We start from the raw sequence: 17,080 nt of genomic DNA on the forward strand, positions 1-17,080 counted from the left end.
ACAGCCTGGGCCCAGGCCGGCAGCTGTGTCTACCCTTGTACCCTCCCTCCCGTCGTCTGGGGAATGGACCATCACCCCACTGTGGGAAGCAACGCAGAGGGGGTGGGGGGCAAAGACAGACCCGGGCACTAACGCAGCTCCCGAGGGACCACCGGGCCCCAGTTGGGTGCTGTGTTGCTGCCAGCAACTAGGGCACAAACGCTGCCAGCAACTAGGGCAGCGGGTGTGGGGCGCTGGGGACGCTACACTCTGCATTTCGGCAAACCTGAGATTATTCTAAAATAAAACGTTTATTAAAAAAACATGCAATCTTGTCAATAGGCCAGTTCCATGAGAATAAAATATCTTTTTTCCCACCTACAAAAGTCTTTTTAGAGAAACAAACGAAACTATTTCCAGATGAGGCAGGGCGTCTGGGCGGGGCTGTGGGTGGTCTGGGGCTGGTGACTGGTGAGGTTCGGTGGCCCTTTGGGGGTCCGGGAGGCACATTCCATTTTGCTTCCTTTGGAGATGTTCCCATCAGATGCTGAAGGAACAAGCCTGCCGGCTGGGCCACTCCAACCTGGGCTGTGGCATCCGTGTGGCCCTCGGCCCTCCTGGCCTGAGAAAGGGGAATGAGAAGAAGCTACTGTCCTGACATGGGCAGAACTCGGGGTCACTGGTCTCCTGCCCCAAGGCCCTGTGAGCAGGCCAGATGGGGGGATCCCTGGGGGAAGCCCCTCACCATTCTCCAACCCCCAGGCTTGGGGAGCCCCTGCCCTCCAGGCCCTGTGCTCGGAGGCTGGGGGAGAACGGCTCAGTGGCTTTTGGTTCCCATGACCATGAGAGGACGCACCCTCCCCACCCCGCTGCGGGGAAATGGAGCCACAGCCAGCACAGTGAGTTGGGGGACGGGCCCTGCAGAGTTTGGGTGTCCACAGATGGTCTCTTCCACAGTGGCGGATCGGGTGCCAGCAGCGTCCTGGCCTCAATGCTGCCAATGCGGGTGAGGGTGGCCTGTGGGCAGGGCTGGAGCTGCCCCACAGCCGCGGGCTCTGCCTCACACCCAATGGGTGCCCCGTGATGTGTCGGGGCTGGCCTTGAGTTTCCTGCTTCTCACAAGCCTGGCGCCGCCAAGCCTGGGCCCCGCTGGCCCATCTCCAGGGCACCTGTGTGGCTGCCGACTGGGGCAGGGCCTGTGGACCCCACACCCAGCCTGGCTGAGGGGCGGCGGAATGTGTCCGCCTGGGCAGTGAGGTCAGCTGGCAGCTGCTGGCCGCCCTCGTGCTCTAAAGATGCCCCCAGCGCCCCCTCCGATGCATCGGGAGCCTGGGCCAGCCTGTCCCAGCGTGTCCTCAGCTCACCAAGGCAGGCTCTACGGTGACCCTCCTTTTACATAGGGGGAAACAGAGGCCCGGCGAGGGGAAGATGCAGCCTGAGGTGAGACGTGAACCCGTGGCCCTTCAGCCCAGACAGTGGCCCTGGAGTCACTGTCAGCTTCACCAAAGTCCCTTTATTGCGGCCCCCGGGGACACCTGCCTGCCGTTCCCCAGGGCATCACCGCCGGTAGCGGTAGCGCTTGAAGTGGAACCACAGCTGGAAGATGCCGTTGGCAAACTGGCAGCGGAAGCCGTGGCGGTGCGAGTATTCCCACTCGCGGTTGACGATCTTGAAGGCGATGTCCTCGTAGGGCGGCCCCGCGTGGAAGCGCAGGATGGCGAAATCCTTGTTGTCGGGGCAGGCCTCCAGGAAGTACTCGGGCGTGGAGCGCTTGTCGATGAGGTCGGGGTAGAAGATGTTGAACTTGTAGCCCTGCACGATCTTGGGCGGCGGGTTGTCGAAGTCGTAGTGTGTCTGGTTGTACTTGTTCCACTCGAAGCCCGTGTGCACGCGGTTGAAGAAGCGCGGCTTGCGTGGCCGGTACTTGTCGGCCCACAGGTAGGCCTTGCCGGTGAGCGGCATCTCCACGCTGAACTGCGCCTCGTCCTGGCCCATGCCCTCCTTGGCCCGCCGGAAGAAGATGTCCTCGGCGCTCTCGCTGGCGTCTCCTGCGGGCGGGACGGCGTTCACCCGGGCCTCGGCCTCCCCCTGCGTCCTGGCCTCCCTCCCAGCCTCTCTGACAGGGGAGGCCGCTGGTGTCTCCCACAAAAGGGAAACAGGCTGGGGCGGGCTAAGGCACATGGTGGGGGACAGGGCCTGGGGGACCCTAAGACCCGCACTATCCACCCTGGGCCCCGGACCTTGGTTGTCCTATCTATCGTCCTCCTGGGTGGGGACCAAGCGCAGCGCGCTTCCCCGCCAAGCAGCAGGAGAGCCTGGTGGTTAGGGCCTGGCTGCGGGGTCCAGCCCCACGCACGACCCCCGAGGGGGTCCTGGCCCAGGAATTTTCTGAAGCTGGTATTTTCTCCTCTGTCTTAGGACGGAGGCCGCCCAGGGAGTGCTCGGACAGCAGCCGGTGAAAGCTACCACCACCTGTGGCCCCAAGGCCAGCGGGCCAGCAAGCCCAGGATGAATGAGTTAACGCCCCAGGGCACGTGCAAGTGACTGAATGGATGCTCAGAGACCCGGGGAACAAGAATGGAGCAGCTACCCATTGATGCCAGGGGCTTCCCCCAGGAAATGAGGCTGGAGGAGCCCCGCCCCCTGCATCTCCAGCCCCGCCCCCAGCTCGACCCACTGGCCCCGCCCCCTGGCCTCCAGCCCCGCCCTTACCCGTGACCTGGAGCTGCTGGCGCGAGAGCTGCAGGCGCTGCAGGTCCTCGTCCGGCTCCAGCACGTGCGCGTCCAGTGGCAGCTCGTGCGCCGTGAGCAGCCGCGGGCTGTACCTGCCAGCGTCGTAGTCATCCAGGCTCTGCTGAATCAAGTCCTCCTCCATGAGCACCGCCTCGCCCTCGCCCTCGCCCTCACCGTCGCCGTCGCCCTCGCCCTCTGTCGGGGCTGCGCCGTCCACCTCGGCCTCCACGGGGCCGCCCTCCGAGGAGGGCCCGGGCGGGGTGGGCGCCGCGTCCTCAGGCTCCAGGCTGGGGAGGAGAGAGCGTTGGAGGGGCGGAGGCCGCCCACGGCCCCTCCATCCTGTTCCGCATCTGCATCGGCGTCCCGGGGTGCCGGCCGGGCCGGGCCTACCTGCGGCTGGGGGACTGAGGCTCCTGCTTGAGGATGGGGAACAGTGGCTCGCTCTCCACGCCCTGCTCCTGCTTCAGTTTGTACAGCTTCTGCCGCAGCACGTCCTGGTGGCGCTCGCGCAGCCTGGGATGCAGGGCCGGGGTCACCCACGTGGAGGCGGAGGGGCTCCGCGCCCCACCCCCACAGAGATTCTCACCCCCCTTTTTGCTGCAAAGACCCTGAGAAGGTGGCGAGCAGCCACAGCTCTGGCTGGGACGCTTGGCCAGTTCAGGGTCAAGGCTTATGGGAGCGAGGACGAGGGGACCCAGCTACCCGGAGAACCATCCTGGGGCAGGGAGGGGTGGGTCTGGGTCTCACGCTGGAGTCTCAGTGTCTTGTGGCTGGGGCTGGCCAGGAGAAGGGGCCCAGCAGGACACCAGCCAACAAGCATGATAAATTTAGAGACGTTTACGGATTAGCAAGGGAAACATGTATTTACACAGCGGTGCCAAAAGCACTCCAGGAATCTGTACACAGCCAGAGGCCAGGAGGCAACAGCGCCGGGAGGGCGCGGGCCTGGGTGGAAGGCAGCATGGACAGGCAGGCGGCCTCAGGGCTTCCCGTGATGCCATGGCTGCTGGAGCCAAGTACTCGTTAAACGGTAGAAGCTCCTGGGGAGCCCTGTGAGACCAACGGGGCTCAGGACTCCGGGTGAGGGCACCGGAGCATCCTGGGGCCTTCCCGCGAGGGGGCGGGCCTGCGCGACCCCCGGCCCTCCTTCATCACTCATATAGGTGGGCCCCGGCCAGTTGGCACTTTCCTACCCCCTCCACCCCACAAGGTCCCAGGAGGAGGCGACACCCACCCCACCCAGGACCCAGGAGGGGCGAAACCCACCCCACCTGGACGGCACCACCCCTGGTGCCCGCACCCAGTGCTCACCGGGCCCGTGCCATGTGGGCACGCAGCTGCTGCAGGAGGCTCTCCCAGTAGCCCATGTCCAGGTTGGGGCCCCCAGCGCGGATCTTGCCCTCGATGCCCTGGAAGATGACCTGCAGCTGGTTGTATGTCTTCCCCTTGAACACCGACTGCACATCGGAGCTGACGGAGGCGTTGACCCCCTCGCGGCGCTCACCTGCAGCGGGGTGGGGCCATGGGGGTGGTTCCACATTGCCTGGATGCTCCTCCACCCCATCAGGGCCTCCTCCCCTGCCATGGGGGGGTCCCTCTCCCTCACTCTTCCCCCACAGGGGTCCCATCCAGTCCCGTTCCCTCCCCTCACAGGGGTCCCGCCTCCTCCCTGGTCTCAGGTTGCCCCTGCCCTGGCCGCAGAGGAGGGGAGGGGTGGGCGGAGGCTGGGAGCCATGTTAAAATGCAGATGCTGCCTTGCCTGGAGGCCCAGGCCCCTAGCGTCGGGGAGGCCACAACTGGCATTCTCAGCCCTGAGAATGACCTCCCTAGGTGAGTCTGACGTGGGTCTGGGAACCCTGGTCATGGGCCCGGCCCACCAACCTGGCGCAACTCTGCCCTGGCCTTGGGCAGCCCATGAGGGGGTGAGGGGTGTGCTCGGTAGCCAAGTTCTCTGGAATTCAGATCTGCTCTGCCAGCCTGGGCTGTGTGACTGTGGGCAAGTGGCTTGCCCTCTCTGGGCCTTGATTTCCCTCTGTGAAGCCCAATGATCCAGGGAGCTCTGCCCTGGCAAAGAAGGCCGCCCTGCTGGCCCCTGGGGAAGTCCTGGGGCCGCCCCCCATCCTACAGGGAGTCTGTCTGGCATCTACCACTGGCCCGGGGGCCCGAGGCTCAAGTCCCTCCTCGATAGACGGGGAGGCCACTGACGGCGGGAGTGGGTGCTGGGAGGCTGGAGCCCAGCCTGCCTCCACGTGCTCTGCCCACACCACGTGGCATGCTGGCAGCCTCAGGGCTGCTTTGAGGACACTGCCACCCACCCCGCTGGGTCTGGCCTCACCTCACAACCCTGCCCCCACCTCACAACCCTGCCCCCTTGCTGCCCATGCCTGACCCCTGTCACCTCTGGGCCTTTGCACGCGCTGTGCTTCCTGCCAGCCACCCATCCTTCTCTGTCCCGTTCGCCTCCTGCATTCCTCGCATCCTCCATGCTCAGTGAGAACATCCCTTCCGCCAGGAAGCCCTCCCTGACCATCCATCGATGGCAGCTTCCCGAGGCGGGCACTGAGGCTCGCTGCTGCCGCTCCCCGCACCGTGCTGGGCCCACAGGCAGCTTGGTGTATGGTTGTTGGGGACACACCAGGTGGAGGTGACCAGCACAGGCACCCTGCTCGAAACCTGCCTTCTCCAGTCCCCACTGGCGGACAGAGGGTCAAGAGGCCCACACCCAGACCATAGGGGACTAGATAGAGTCTAGACGAACCCGACTCCCCTCCAGCCAATCACCTGGGACCGTGGAATCGGCACCCAGAGCTGCAGCCCCTTTGCTGGGCCCTAAGTGGCAATGGAAGCTGTGGCAGCCGCAGCCAAGCAGAGCGTGGCTGTGCTCGGACAGGCGGGGCTGCCACGAACACTGAAACCCGAGCAGAAGAGCCCAGCTGCGCGGCTCCCGGGACGCCAGGCGCCGCCGAGTCAGCGTTTATAGAAAGTCGGTCTGGACGTGCTGCTGCATGTCTGGTCACCTCCCGAATGCCCACAAGGGGGCCCACAGGGTTTAGGGGGGCCCCAGCAGCTGCTAGAGGCTGGGGGTGCAGGCCAAGGGCCCCAGGGTTGCGTGGAGAGAGGCCAGGCCCTATACAGGGTGGGAGGCTAATGAGGCTGAGCTGGGATGATACCCATTTTCTACTGCACAACCTACTGTAGGGTTAGAACTTCCTAGAAAAAGCTAGGTGCACCAAAATCTCACAAATCACCATTAAAGAACTCATTCATGTAACTGGCCAGGCGCGGTGGCTCACACCTGTAATCCCAGCACTTTGGGAGGCTGAGGTGGGTGGATTACGAGGTCAGAAGATCAAGACCATCTTGGCTAACATCGTGAAACCCTGTCTCTACTAAAATACAAAACATTACCCGGGTGTGGTGGTGCGCCTGTAATCCCAGCTACTTGGCAGGCTGAGGCAGGGGAATCACTTGAACCCGGGAGGCAGAGGTTGCAGTGAGCTGAGATCGTGCCACTGCACTCCAGCCTGGCGACAGAGCAAAACTCCGTCTCAAAAAGAAAAAGAAAAAAACCAAAAACAACAACAAAAACACCTTATTCATGTAACCAACACCACCTGTTCCCCAATAATGTACAGAAATAAAAAACTTAAATAATTTTGTAAGAAAAGAAAAAGTATGCAGTGGCTCACGCCTTTAATCCTAGCCCTTTTGGAGATGAGGCAGGAGGATTGCTTGAGGCCAGGAGTTCAAGACCAGCCTGGGCAACACAGTGAGACCCCATCTCTACAAAAAAATTTAAAAAGTGGCTGGGCACGGTGGCTCACACCTGTAATCCCAGCACTTTGGGAGGCTGAGGCGGGTGGATCATGAGGTCAAGAGATTGAGACCATCTTGGCCAACATGGTGAAACCCCGTCTCTACTAAAAATACAAAAATTAGTTGGGCGTGTTGGCACGCGTCTGTAGTCCCAGCTACTTGGGCAGCTGAGGCAGGAGAATCGCTTGAATCTGGGAGGCGGAGATCGCAGTGAGCTGAGATCGCACCACTGCACTCCAAGCTGGTGACAGAGTGAGACTCCTTCTCAAAAAATAAGTAAAATAAAATAAATTAGCTGGGTATGGTGGTAAGTGTCTGTAGTCCCAGCTACTAGGGAGGCTGAGGCGGGAGGATCACCTAAGCCCAGAAAGTCGAGGCTACAGTGAGCCTTGATCATGCCACTCAACTCTAGCCTGGGCGACAGAGCGAAACCTTGTCTCTGAAAAATGAAAAGTAAAAGAAAAAGCGCAATTAATTTAAGAAGACCAAGACAGAGGCTCTGTGGGTCTCTGGGGGAACAGCAAAATCAAGACCCCTCGTTTCCCTACTCCTGGAAATCATGCTGAAAGGAGAATCAGAAAAACTCCCTCAGAGAACACCAAAGCCACCTGGGGTCCCCAGCTGTAATGTGTGAGGGGGAAGGTGGGCTGAGGCAGACGTGGTGGAGGCAGAAGGCCATGGAAGGGACGGAAGAGGCTGGGGCCTAGGACAATGGGGCATGCTGGAAATACCTCCCAGGCTTATGGGAGAGGGCAGGGCCTAGGCAATGGTGGAAATGCCTCCCAGGCTTATGGGAGAGGGCAGGGCCTAGGCAATGGTGGAAATGCCTCCCAGGCTTATGGGAGAGGGCAGGGCCTAGGCAATGGTGGAAATGCCTCCCAGGCTTATGGGAGAGGGCAGGGCCTAGGCAATGGTGGAAATACCTCCCAGGCTTCCTGCAGCCAGCCTGTAGGGTCTGGGGCTTCTGAAGGAAAATGTGCTGCCCCCAGAAGTCTTTCTCCAGCCCTACTGCCACCAGCAGGAGCACACAAAGACCCTTACGGACACATCTCTGATGCTGGAGAACTGCCCTGCCTCTCTGAGGTTACGGGAGGATGCGCCCCACCGAGGCAACCACTGGAGGGACGGGATGGCTGAGTGACCTCCACCTCTGGGGAAGACAAGCTCCCCTGGAAAAGAGGAAAGTCACAGGCTCTTTCCTAGAAGGACCTGCCACAGACCATGCTAAGGGCTGTAAATGACACTGACCCAGCCTCCAGGGATCCTCGGCCACCATGGGCTGGTGGCAGCCAAGGCCTGAGAGAGAGGGCAGCGGAAGGACCGGGTCTGCTGACAGGGATGCGTGGCCCATGAGAGCCAGGCATTGTTACAGCAGCTGCTGGGGTGTGGATTTTGGGGGAGAGGGGCCGGGGCTGCTGTGGTTGGCTTTTATACGGGGGGTCCCATCTAGGGCAATTCTGCCCCCAGGGGACTCTGGGTGATGTCTGGGACATCTGCGGTTGTCAGGACTAGGGATGTTCCTGACCCGGGGTGGGTGGAGGCCGGAGACGTTGCTCAGCACCCCGCAGTGCCCAGGACGGCCCCACCCTAGGGAACGGCCCAGCCCGAATGTCTGCAGTGCTCGGGGTAGACGCTTTAGAGCGTCCCGGGTGACCATATGTGTGCACGGAGGGGAGGGAAACGTGATTTTAAAAGCCCATCAGGTTGGAGGAGCATGGACTGACCCGTGGGAAGAGGAGCGCCCTGAACCAGGGCTGCACGGCCTTCAGGCCGCGTGGAGTGAGACCTGCTCACACAGGCAGGACCACCGTGAGCACTGAAACCCGAGCAGAAAGCCCTGCAGCTCCGGGAGGCCAGGCACCGCCGAGCCAGCGTTTACCGGATGCTGGATCTGGACACTGCTGGCCCTGCACCCCAGACAGAGGCCCGTCCCCCTGCACCCCTCCCAGGGCCTACTGCCTGCTGCTGCCGCCCCCTGGTGGCTCGGCCCAGAAGGGGAGGCTCCAGTTGGGGAAACTGAGGCCTGAAGAGAGCACCAGGCCCCACAGCAAGTCTGAGGCTTCCGGGTGAACCCTGCAGCCCCCGCAGCTCCCCCAGAGCCCAGGTGCACACCCACAGTTACCTGGCCCCTTGCCCGAGGCCTCCAGCTTGCGGAGCTTGGAGATCTCGTCCTCGGTGATGGTGGTCATATCCCGCCAGAAGTCGGCATTCTTGCCCTGCTCCAGCTCCATGTAGACCTGGGGGCAGGGGGCGGGGGTCAGGGCACAAGCGTGGCTGGGGTGGGATGGGGCCGAGTGTGCAGGTTGGAGGAGCATCGGGTGGGACCGGGTACCTGGATGTCCTCCAGCAGGTCCTCCATGTCGGCCACGGTGAGGCCGTTGAGGAACGTGTAGGGCTCGTGCATCTCCACGGCCAGGTCGTCATCCTCGGCGCTGATGTACTTGGCCAGCAGGTCGATGGGCTTGGCCCGCCCGTCCCGGATGCGGATCTTGGAGCTGTGGGAAGCGGGGAAGGTGGTGTCAGAGCCTGGGCTGTACCCTCCACGCTGAACGCCCTGCCCTTGGGGTGACTGCACCAGTGGGAACTGGGAAGGGGACCTAACATGCTGGGGGTGGTCAGGGAAGGCTTCCTGCAGGAAGAGGAGGAGGCACAAGGTAGAGTGAGCCGGGTCAGCCAGAGGGCACAGGCCAGCAGGGCAAAGTGCACACAGCGTGGGCCCGGAGCGTGGGCCAGGTGGGAGGGGCTTCCTGGAGGGCCTCTGGGCTGTGCCCGGGAGGGCGGCTTCTATGTGGACGGTGATGGGGAAGAGTGGAGGAGCGGAAGCAGAGGCAGGCTGAGGGGCCAGAGCAGTCCCTGCCTCACAACCACCTCCTCCCCCAGGCAGACAACTCGGGCCGGAGAGCCAGGGCTTCTGCTCTGGGCCTGCAGGGGTACGTGTGGCGGGCGGCCCCTGGTCCAACCCAAGAGAACCCGTCACCAGGCAGGCCTGAGCTGGGAGGAGCCTGATGTCACCCACCACAGGGCCCAGGGCAAGCAGGAATACCCCGGAGCCTCAGCTTCCTTGTCTGTAAACCGGGTGGACAGGGGCGCCGCCCTCGTGGGCAGAGTGTGGGAGGGACACCCGCGGTTGGTGCAGGCCCGGCGTCCAGCACGCACGGTGGCGTGGGGTGCCGTACACCTGGGCCCGTCTCCTCTGCACCCAGTCCAGCGGGGGAGGGCAGGAGGCAGGAGCCTCGCTGCCCGGGAAGGGGTCAGGAAGCGAAGGTTCCAGGAAGTGCCGCGTGGGACCCTGAGGGGTGGGAGAGCAGTGGCCTCCAGACAGGGTGCAGGGTGCCAGCCAGTGCCCGGCCCTGGCTCGAGTCTGAGTTGGGGGAGGGGAGGCCCCGGCGCACCGCAGTTTGGCCTGCTGGAGGTGGAAGTTGTCCTCCTGCTCCTCCCACGTCTTGAAGTGCTCCGCCTCCTTCTCACGCTGCAGCATCTCCAGCTCCTGCTCGCGCATGGCCTTCTCGCGCTCCCGCTCCAGTCGCAGCTGCTTCACCTGCAGGCACAGGAGGCTGAGGGCAGCCGGGGCCGTGGGGTCTGCTGGGCTGCGATGGGGGCCCAGCCCCCACCTGGCTGCCCTGGGCACAGGGATTGGTCCGGAGATGCCTGTGCTGGTGGACAGACCTTGGGAAGGGAGGGCCCTCCTGCCTTGAGACTCAGCAGCTCAGAGCACTGGGGTCCTCTCGGCGACCCTGAAGGGAGCATCTCGGAGTGAAGGCCCGAGGCCAGCAGAGCCAAGGTGGAGGGAAACGGCTTCCTGGGTCCATGGTCTGAGACCCTGGATCCAGCCTTACCTGAAGCCAGCCCCTGGGACTTCCCACCTAAGCCCCTTCAAGTTCCGCCACAGGGGGTGGGCCTCCAGGCCCTGGAGAGGGAGGGCCCTGCCCAGCAGGCTGGTGGGCGCCTACCTTCTGCAGCTCCAGTCGGTTGTCCTCCTGGATCCTCTTGTTCCGCTCCTTCAGCTCCTTCTCCTCCAGGTGGCTGATCCCCTTCTTCTCTAGGGCCTGGAAGCACCAAGCACACCCGTCTGAGCACAGACCTGCCCCCTCGCCTCCCTCCTCGGCTCCTTCGTCCAAGAGATTGACCACGGCCCTCGTTTTGCAGAGAGAGGCAACCTGCCCGCACTGCACGTCTTCCAACCCCCTCCTCAATGCTCCTGAAACCAAGTGGATCCAATTCAGCACAGACACGGAGCCCCACTGGGAGTGAGGTGTATGCAAAGGGGAAGAAGGGGCCACCCCAACTTCCAACAGGGGCCTCACTCAGGGCCACCCCAATCCCAACAGGAGGGACTTGCTTGGGGCCACCCCAACTCCCAACAGGAGGGCCTCGATCAGGGCCTCCCCAGCCCCCAACAGAACAGCCTTGCTCCGGGCCTGCTGACTCGCTTTACCCAGGAGTCTGGCTGCTTCAGATGTGAAGGCCATGACCTCAGTAAGTCAGGGTCCCCCACTGCGCGTGGAGGGGGGCAGGAACAGTGAGTGGAGGCAGCAGCGGCTCTGAAAGCAAACCTGTGGGGTCATGGGGCCCGGCCCACACAGCAGGGCACGGGGCAGCCATGGATGGGCACCGTCCCAGCCTGGAGCCCCTCAAAGCTGGCTTCTTCCAGCAGCTATCTAGGAGCCTGGTACGGAGCCCCCACTTCCCAACCACCCTCCCCAGGTTCCAGGTGCCCCATCGCCATGAGGGTGTTCCAGGACCCCCTGCCACCCAGAAGAACCTGCCTCCAGGGACACAGGCTGCCCGGCTGGGGACCACCCCCTAGATGCCCAGGCCACTCTGTGGTCTATCCAGCCCAGCCTGGGGCCACTTCCACAAGTGTTAATGATGACCGCATCTTCCTCCTCCACGGCTGCCCTCCCAGGGCTCACGGCGGTGCCCAGCACACCGCAGGCGCACAGCACACAGTGGCGATGAAGTGCCAGGCAGCAGTGGGTGCCTCAATAAAGAACCCTGGGGGGCCTGGGGAGCAAGGGGCCAGGAAGGGCTCTCTCAAGGGGGGACATGTCAGTTGAGGCCTGACAAAAGAGAACAGCCCGGGAAGGGGCAGAGTGTGGCCAGGCAGGGGTGCAGCGGGGTGAGGGCCCCAAGGCGGAAGGAGCCCGCTGTGTTCTCAGATGACACTGGGCAGAAGCCACCTGGGGACCCCACAGCTCCCAACTGCACAACCGGCGAGCAGGTGCAGTCGGCCCAGCCCACCCGTTGCCTGCTCCACCCCCTCCACAAGTGGGCGCTGCTTCAGATGAGCTGTGTCCCCCACAGGCACATCCCCGTCTGAACCCCTGTAGCTATAACCGTGACCCTATGTGAAAGGAGGTCTTGGCCGGGCACGGTGGCTCACACCTGTAATCCCAGCACTTTGGGAGGCCAAGGCAGGCGGATCACTTGAGGTCAGGAGCTCGAGACCAGCCTGACCAACATGGTTCAACTCCATCTCTACTAGAAATACAAAAATGAGCCGAGTGTGGTGGCACACGCCTGTGATTCCAGCTACTTGGGAGGCTGAGGCACGGGAATCACTTGAACCTGGGAGGCGGAGGTTGCAGTGAGCCAGGATCGCGCCACTGCACTCCAGCCTGGACAACAGAGCGAGACTCTGTCTCAAAAAGAAAAAAAAAGTGATGACGTCTCGCAGACGTAGGTAAGATGACGTCATCCTGGAGGTGGCAGGCCCTCATCCAACGCCTGGTATCCTCACGAGAAGAGGAACATTCAGACACAGACACACGGAGGAGAAGGCCGTGTGGAGGCGGAGATGGGAAGAGAGCCAGCCACGCAACACAGGAACAGACCGGGTTCTGCGGCTACGAGCCAGGGAGGGCTCAGGAATCACCAGCCATGACTGGGAGCTGGGAGAGGCAGGAGGGGTTCCCCTCGGCCCCCGGAGGGAGTGCGGTCCTGCCCACACCTGCCCGCGTCTTGATTTTGGACTTCTGGCCTCCAGAACGAAGAGATGAAAAGTTCTGTTGTTTTTTGCCACCAGTGTGGCTAGTGGTTACATGCGAGGCGCAGAACGAAACAACCAGCTCAAGACGACAGAGCACCTGGAACTGTGGAACCCTGTCCTGGGTACGTGATGCCAAGAGCTGGCTCTCCAGACAGGTTTCAGGTTGGGCTGGTGTTCGGGGCAAAGAATAGCTGAAGCTTACACCGCAAGAGACACAGCTAATGGCAAGAAAGTGATGGTGAGCCGGGCGCAGTGGCTCACACCTGTAATCCCAGAACTCTGGGAGGCTAAGGTGGGAAAATCACTTGAGCTTAGGAGTTCGAGACCAGCCTGGCCAACACAGTGAGACTCCATCGCTACAAAAAAATACAAAATTAGCTGGCCATGGTGGTGGTGCTTGTGGTCCCAGAAAGTCAAAAGGTTGAGGAAGGAGGATCGCTGGAGGCCAGGAGGTCAAGGCTGCAGTGTGCCACAATCACGCACTGCACTCCAGCCTGGGCGACAGAGCGAGACCCTGTGTCCAAAAAAAAAAAAAAAAAAAAAAAGCTGATGGCGGCAGAAGCTGGCTCATGCGATCTTTCATGATTGAGTGCGGGCTGGGAGTGTCTCGAGTGTTGGGGTCTCCAGAAACAGCGGAAATGCTACAGGGACAGAGGCCGCCACCCGGCGGGGCCCACCTTGTTCCAGATGAAGGTGCCCAGCAGGTTGTTGTCTCCGAAGGGGTTGTCGGTGTTGGTGTAGCCCATGTACTCCTCACCCCAGCCCATCTTCTCCCGCTTCTTGCGCTCCTTGGCCTCCTTCTTGGCCAGCCGCCGTGCGCGCTTCTCCTCGGGCGTCTCGAAGGCCTTCATCAGCTCCTCCTGCTGCTTCCGCTCCTCCCGCAGGCGCAGCCGCTCCTGCAGGTTCTGCTGCTGGCTCAGGGCGGCCGCGGCCGCCCGGGGGCTCTGGGATCGCCGTGGAGACGCAGAGCTGGATGCTGAGGAGCTAGGGGACCAGGAGCGCGCACGCCGTCGCCGGTGAGCCCACTGGCCCCGTGACTGCTCCTCTCCCGAGTCTGACTGAGAGGACCCATCCCTCGAGCACCACCGGGACCGCGGGGGGCTCCGGCTTCGCATCCCTGAGTGCTGCCACCGCTCTTCCTCCGAATCTGACCTGCAGAGAGGACCCATGGACGCCTGCTCAGTGCCTGCTGCTGTCATCTGCTCCACAGATGCTTACTGGGTGCCCATAGGGGGAGGGGGGCAGGCACTGTTCTAGGTTCTGGGGATGTAGCAGTGACTCAAATACTGATGGCTTCTGCCTTCCTGGGCTTACCCTCTGGTGGGTCCCAACAAGGAAGAGAGCAATAAATAAACACACCATGCAACAGCAGGCAGAGGCAGAAGCCACAGAGAGTAGATGCCGAGCACAGGGGCTGGGGCTGCAGGGCCCAGGGCAGAGAGGGGCTCTCTCAGGAGCTGACACTGCGCCAAGGTCTGGAGGGAGTGGGGAGGCAGCGATGGGTGGATTTGGAGGGAGAGTGTTCGAGGCAGAACAAGAGTAAGGGCCTAGAGGCACTGACTTGGCACGTTGTAAGAACAACAAGGAGGCTGTGTGGCTGAGACAGAGTGTGGCGGAGAGGGAGGAGGCGACGGCAGGGAGGTGGCTGGGGCTGGTGGTGCAGGAGTTATAAGGGTATGAACCAGGCGACCCGAACGCATCTAGGTTGTCAAGGGAGGGCTTCCTAGATGGAAGTGGCATTTGAACTGGTCCCACAGGATGGACAGGAGTTAACACAATAGAGCGCAGGGAATGGAAGATGCACAACCCCAGGGGTGGTTCAAGGGCCTTTAATTTTATTTATTAGAGACAGGGTCTATTAGACACAAAGTCTACTGGAGACAAGGTCTATATTTTTATTCAGTAGAGAGAGGGTCTGCCTCTGTCACCCAGGCTGGAGTGCAGTGGCACGATCAGAGCTCACTGCAGCCTTGACCTCCTGGGCTCAAGCCATCCTCTCGCCTCAGCCTCCTGAGTAGCTGGGACTACAGGCGCACACCACCACACCCAGCTAACTTTTTACATTTTTTGAACAGAGGGGTTCTTGCTATGTTGCCCAGGCTGGTCTTGAACTCCTGGGCTCAGGCAAGCCTTCTGTCTTAGCCTCCCGAAGTGCTGGGATTACAGATGTGAGCCACTGCACCCAGTCACGTTTAGGCGTCTTTGTACACACAGAACTGCCAAATATTTTGTTAAATGTTCTACCCATTAAGCTCATACCAAAAAATCTAAACTATGTTGAAACCAATCATTGCGGAGCCCTTAAATATTGGCCACAAATTCGATTGAATTTTCCTGAACATTAATTCTAACTATATATCTAGTGTGGCAAATTATTGCAAATAATTCCACTACCAGAAAATGGCAGACAAAAAAACACAAAGATGACATTAACAAGACTTATGCGGCCAGGTGCAGTGGCTCACACCTGTAATCCCAACACTTTGGGGGGCCAAGGTGGGCGGATCATGAGGTCAGGAGGTTGAGACCATCCTGGCTAACACGGTGAAACCCCTTCTCTACTAAAAAATACAAAAAAACTAGCCAGGCAAGGTGGCGGGCGCCTGTAGTCCCAGCTACTCGGGAGGCTGAGGCAGGAGAATGGCGTGAACCCGGGGGGCGGAGCTTGCAGTGAGCTGAGATCCGGCCACTGCACTCCAGCCTGGGGGACAGAGCGAGACTCCGTCTCAAAAATAAAAAAAATGGCCGCGCGCGGGGACTCAAGCCTGTAATCCCAGCACTTTGGGAGGCCGAGACAGGTGGATCACGAGCTCAGGAAATCGAGACCATCCTGGCTAACACGGTGAAACCCCGTCTCTACTAAAAAAATACAGGCCGGGCGCAGTGGCTCAAGCCTGTAATCCCAGCACTTTGGGAGGCCGAGACGGGATGATCACAAGGTCAAGAGATCGAGACCATCCTGGCTAACACGGTGAAACCCCGTCTCTACTAGAAAATACAAAAAACTAGCCGGGCGAGGTCGCGGGCGCCTGTAGTCCCAGCTAGTCGGGAGGCTGAGGCAGGAGAATGGCGTGAACCCGGGAGGCGGAGCTTGCAGTGAGCCGAGATCCGGCCACTGCACTCCAGCCTGGGTGACAGAGCGAGACTCTGTCTCAAAAAAAATTAAAAAAAATAAAAAATAAAAATAAAAACAAGACTTATGGCCAGGCATGGTGGCTCACGCCTGTAATCCCAGCACTTTGGGAGATCTCTTGAGGGCCAGGATCACTTGAGGTCAGGAGTTCAAGACCTGCCTGGCCAACATGGAGAAACCCCAGCTCTACTAAAAAATACAAAAATTAGCTGGGTTGGCAACATGCACCTGTAATCTCAGCTACCCGGGAGGCTGAGGCTGAAGAATCGCTTGAACCCGGGAGGCACAGGTAACAGTGAGCTGAGATGGCGCCACTCCACCCAAGCCTGGGCGACAGAGGAAGACTCTGTCTCAAAAACAAACAAACAAACAACCACAGCAGATGAGTGAACTTGGCCCAGAGTGAGGCAAAACTGGCCTGAGTGTCACAGCCACGAAGGGGCTGAGCCAGCACTGGAGCCCCGGTCTGGGAATCAGTCCCTGTCACCATTCTGGTTTCTCTGTACAGGACCCAGCTCAAGGCAAATCCGACTAAGTGTCCCATCTCCAGAAGCAAAGGACCGTGGGCCATGGGGAAGCTGAGATTAAGGTACTAGGAGTCAGCTGTGAATCCTGCCAGCTGACACCGAGTCTTCTTCCCTCCCACAGTCCACCTCCATTAGCAAATGCTGTCACCTCTACTTCCAGAATCCCTCTGAAATCTATGCACTTTCCCCGCTGTGGTTGCCTACAGCCTCTCTCTCATCGAGGCTGCCATCATCTACTCTCTGGACAACCGTGCCGTCCTCCTCTGATGCCGCTCCTGCCCACCCCGCTCCATCCCTTCTCCACCTCAAAGCCAGAAAGTTTGCACAGTCAGTCAGTCCACGTCACTCCCCTGCCCAAATTCCTCTCAAGGCTCCCCATTTCCCTCCGACTAATAACCAAGATCCAATGTGCTGAGCACAAAGGGCTCGATATGATCTGGTCTCTGGTTACCTCCCCGCCGCTTCGCTCACCCGGCTCCGGGCTGTCCCTCCAACCACCCGGTCCCCTGCCTGGAACGCCTCTCGCCTTCCTTCCGCTGCCAGGTTAACTGCGACTCGTGGTCAGTTGTCCCCTTCTCCAGGAAGCCCTCCCCGAGTAAGTCGGGGATCTCCCAGTTCCCCGGGATCTCCAACCCTCGGTCGGGCGCTCCTGAGGTAGGAGCCGGATCCCCAGCGCTGCTCCCGCAGCGACCCCACCTACGCTCCCGGCTCCGCCGCCTCCGTCTGCGCCGTCCCTCGTCCTCCCGGCGCCGCCGGTTTCGCCGCCCATGGCTCCTGCTCCGACTTCGGCTCCGGCTCCCGCTCTGGCTCCGCTGCCTTCGGCCGCGGCGACCCGCTGACCGCGAGCGCGAGCGTGTGTCCCGACCCATCGGCTGGGCCAGTGGCCGCGACGCTGACACCAAT

The 17,080-nt window shown here is 61.2% G+C and overlaps 1 protein-coding gene across 2 annotated transcripts; it reads right to left on the minus strand.

The window, feature by feature from the left end:
• Positions 1–271: 271 nt before the first annotated feature.
• Positions 272–17,080, minus strand: CACTIN (cactin, spliceosome C complex subunit). 2 transcript variants are annotated; one of them, XM_005587519.4, is made up of 10 exons: positions 16,874–17,080; positions 13,195–13,669; positions 10,479–10,574; positions 9,921–10,066; positions 8,861–9,023; positions 8,651–8,765; positions 4,024–4,216; positions 3,103–3,225; positions 2,692–2,999; positions 272–2,027 (listed from the first exon to the last, which is right to left on the minus strand). In XM_005587519.4, exons 1-10 carry the CDS (start codon positions 17,044–17,046, stop codon positions 1,537–1,539), a joined length of 2,283 nt encoding a protein of 760 aa, XP_005587576.2. In that variant the 5' UTR covers positions 17,047–17,080; the 3' UTR covers positions 272–1,536. The 2 variants fall into 2 exon arrangements, with proteins under 2 accessions (XP_005587576.2, XP_073881440.1); XM_074025339.1 differs by having other exon boundaries at positions 16,649–17,080.

Source organism: Macaca fascicularis, chromosome 19 (assembly GCF_037993035.2).
Source record: "Macaca fascicularis isolate 582-1 chromosome 19, T2T-MFA8v1.1".
NCBI lineage: Eukaryota > Metazoa > Chordata > Mammalia > Primates > Cercopithecidae > Macaca > Macaca fascicularis.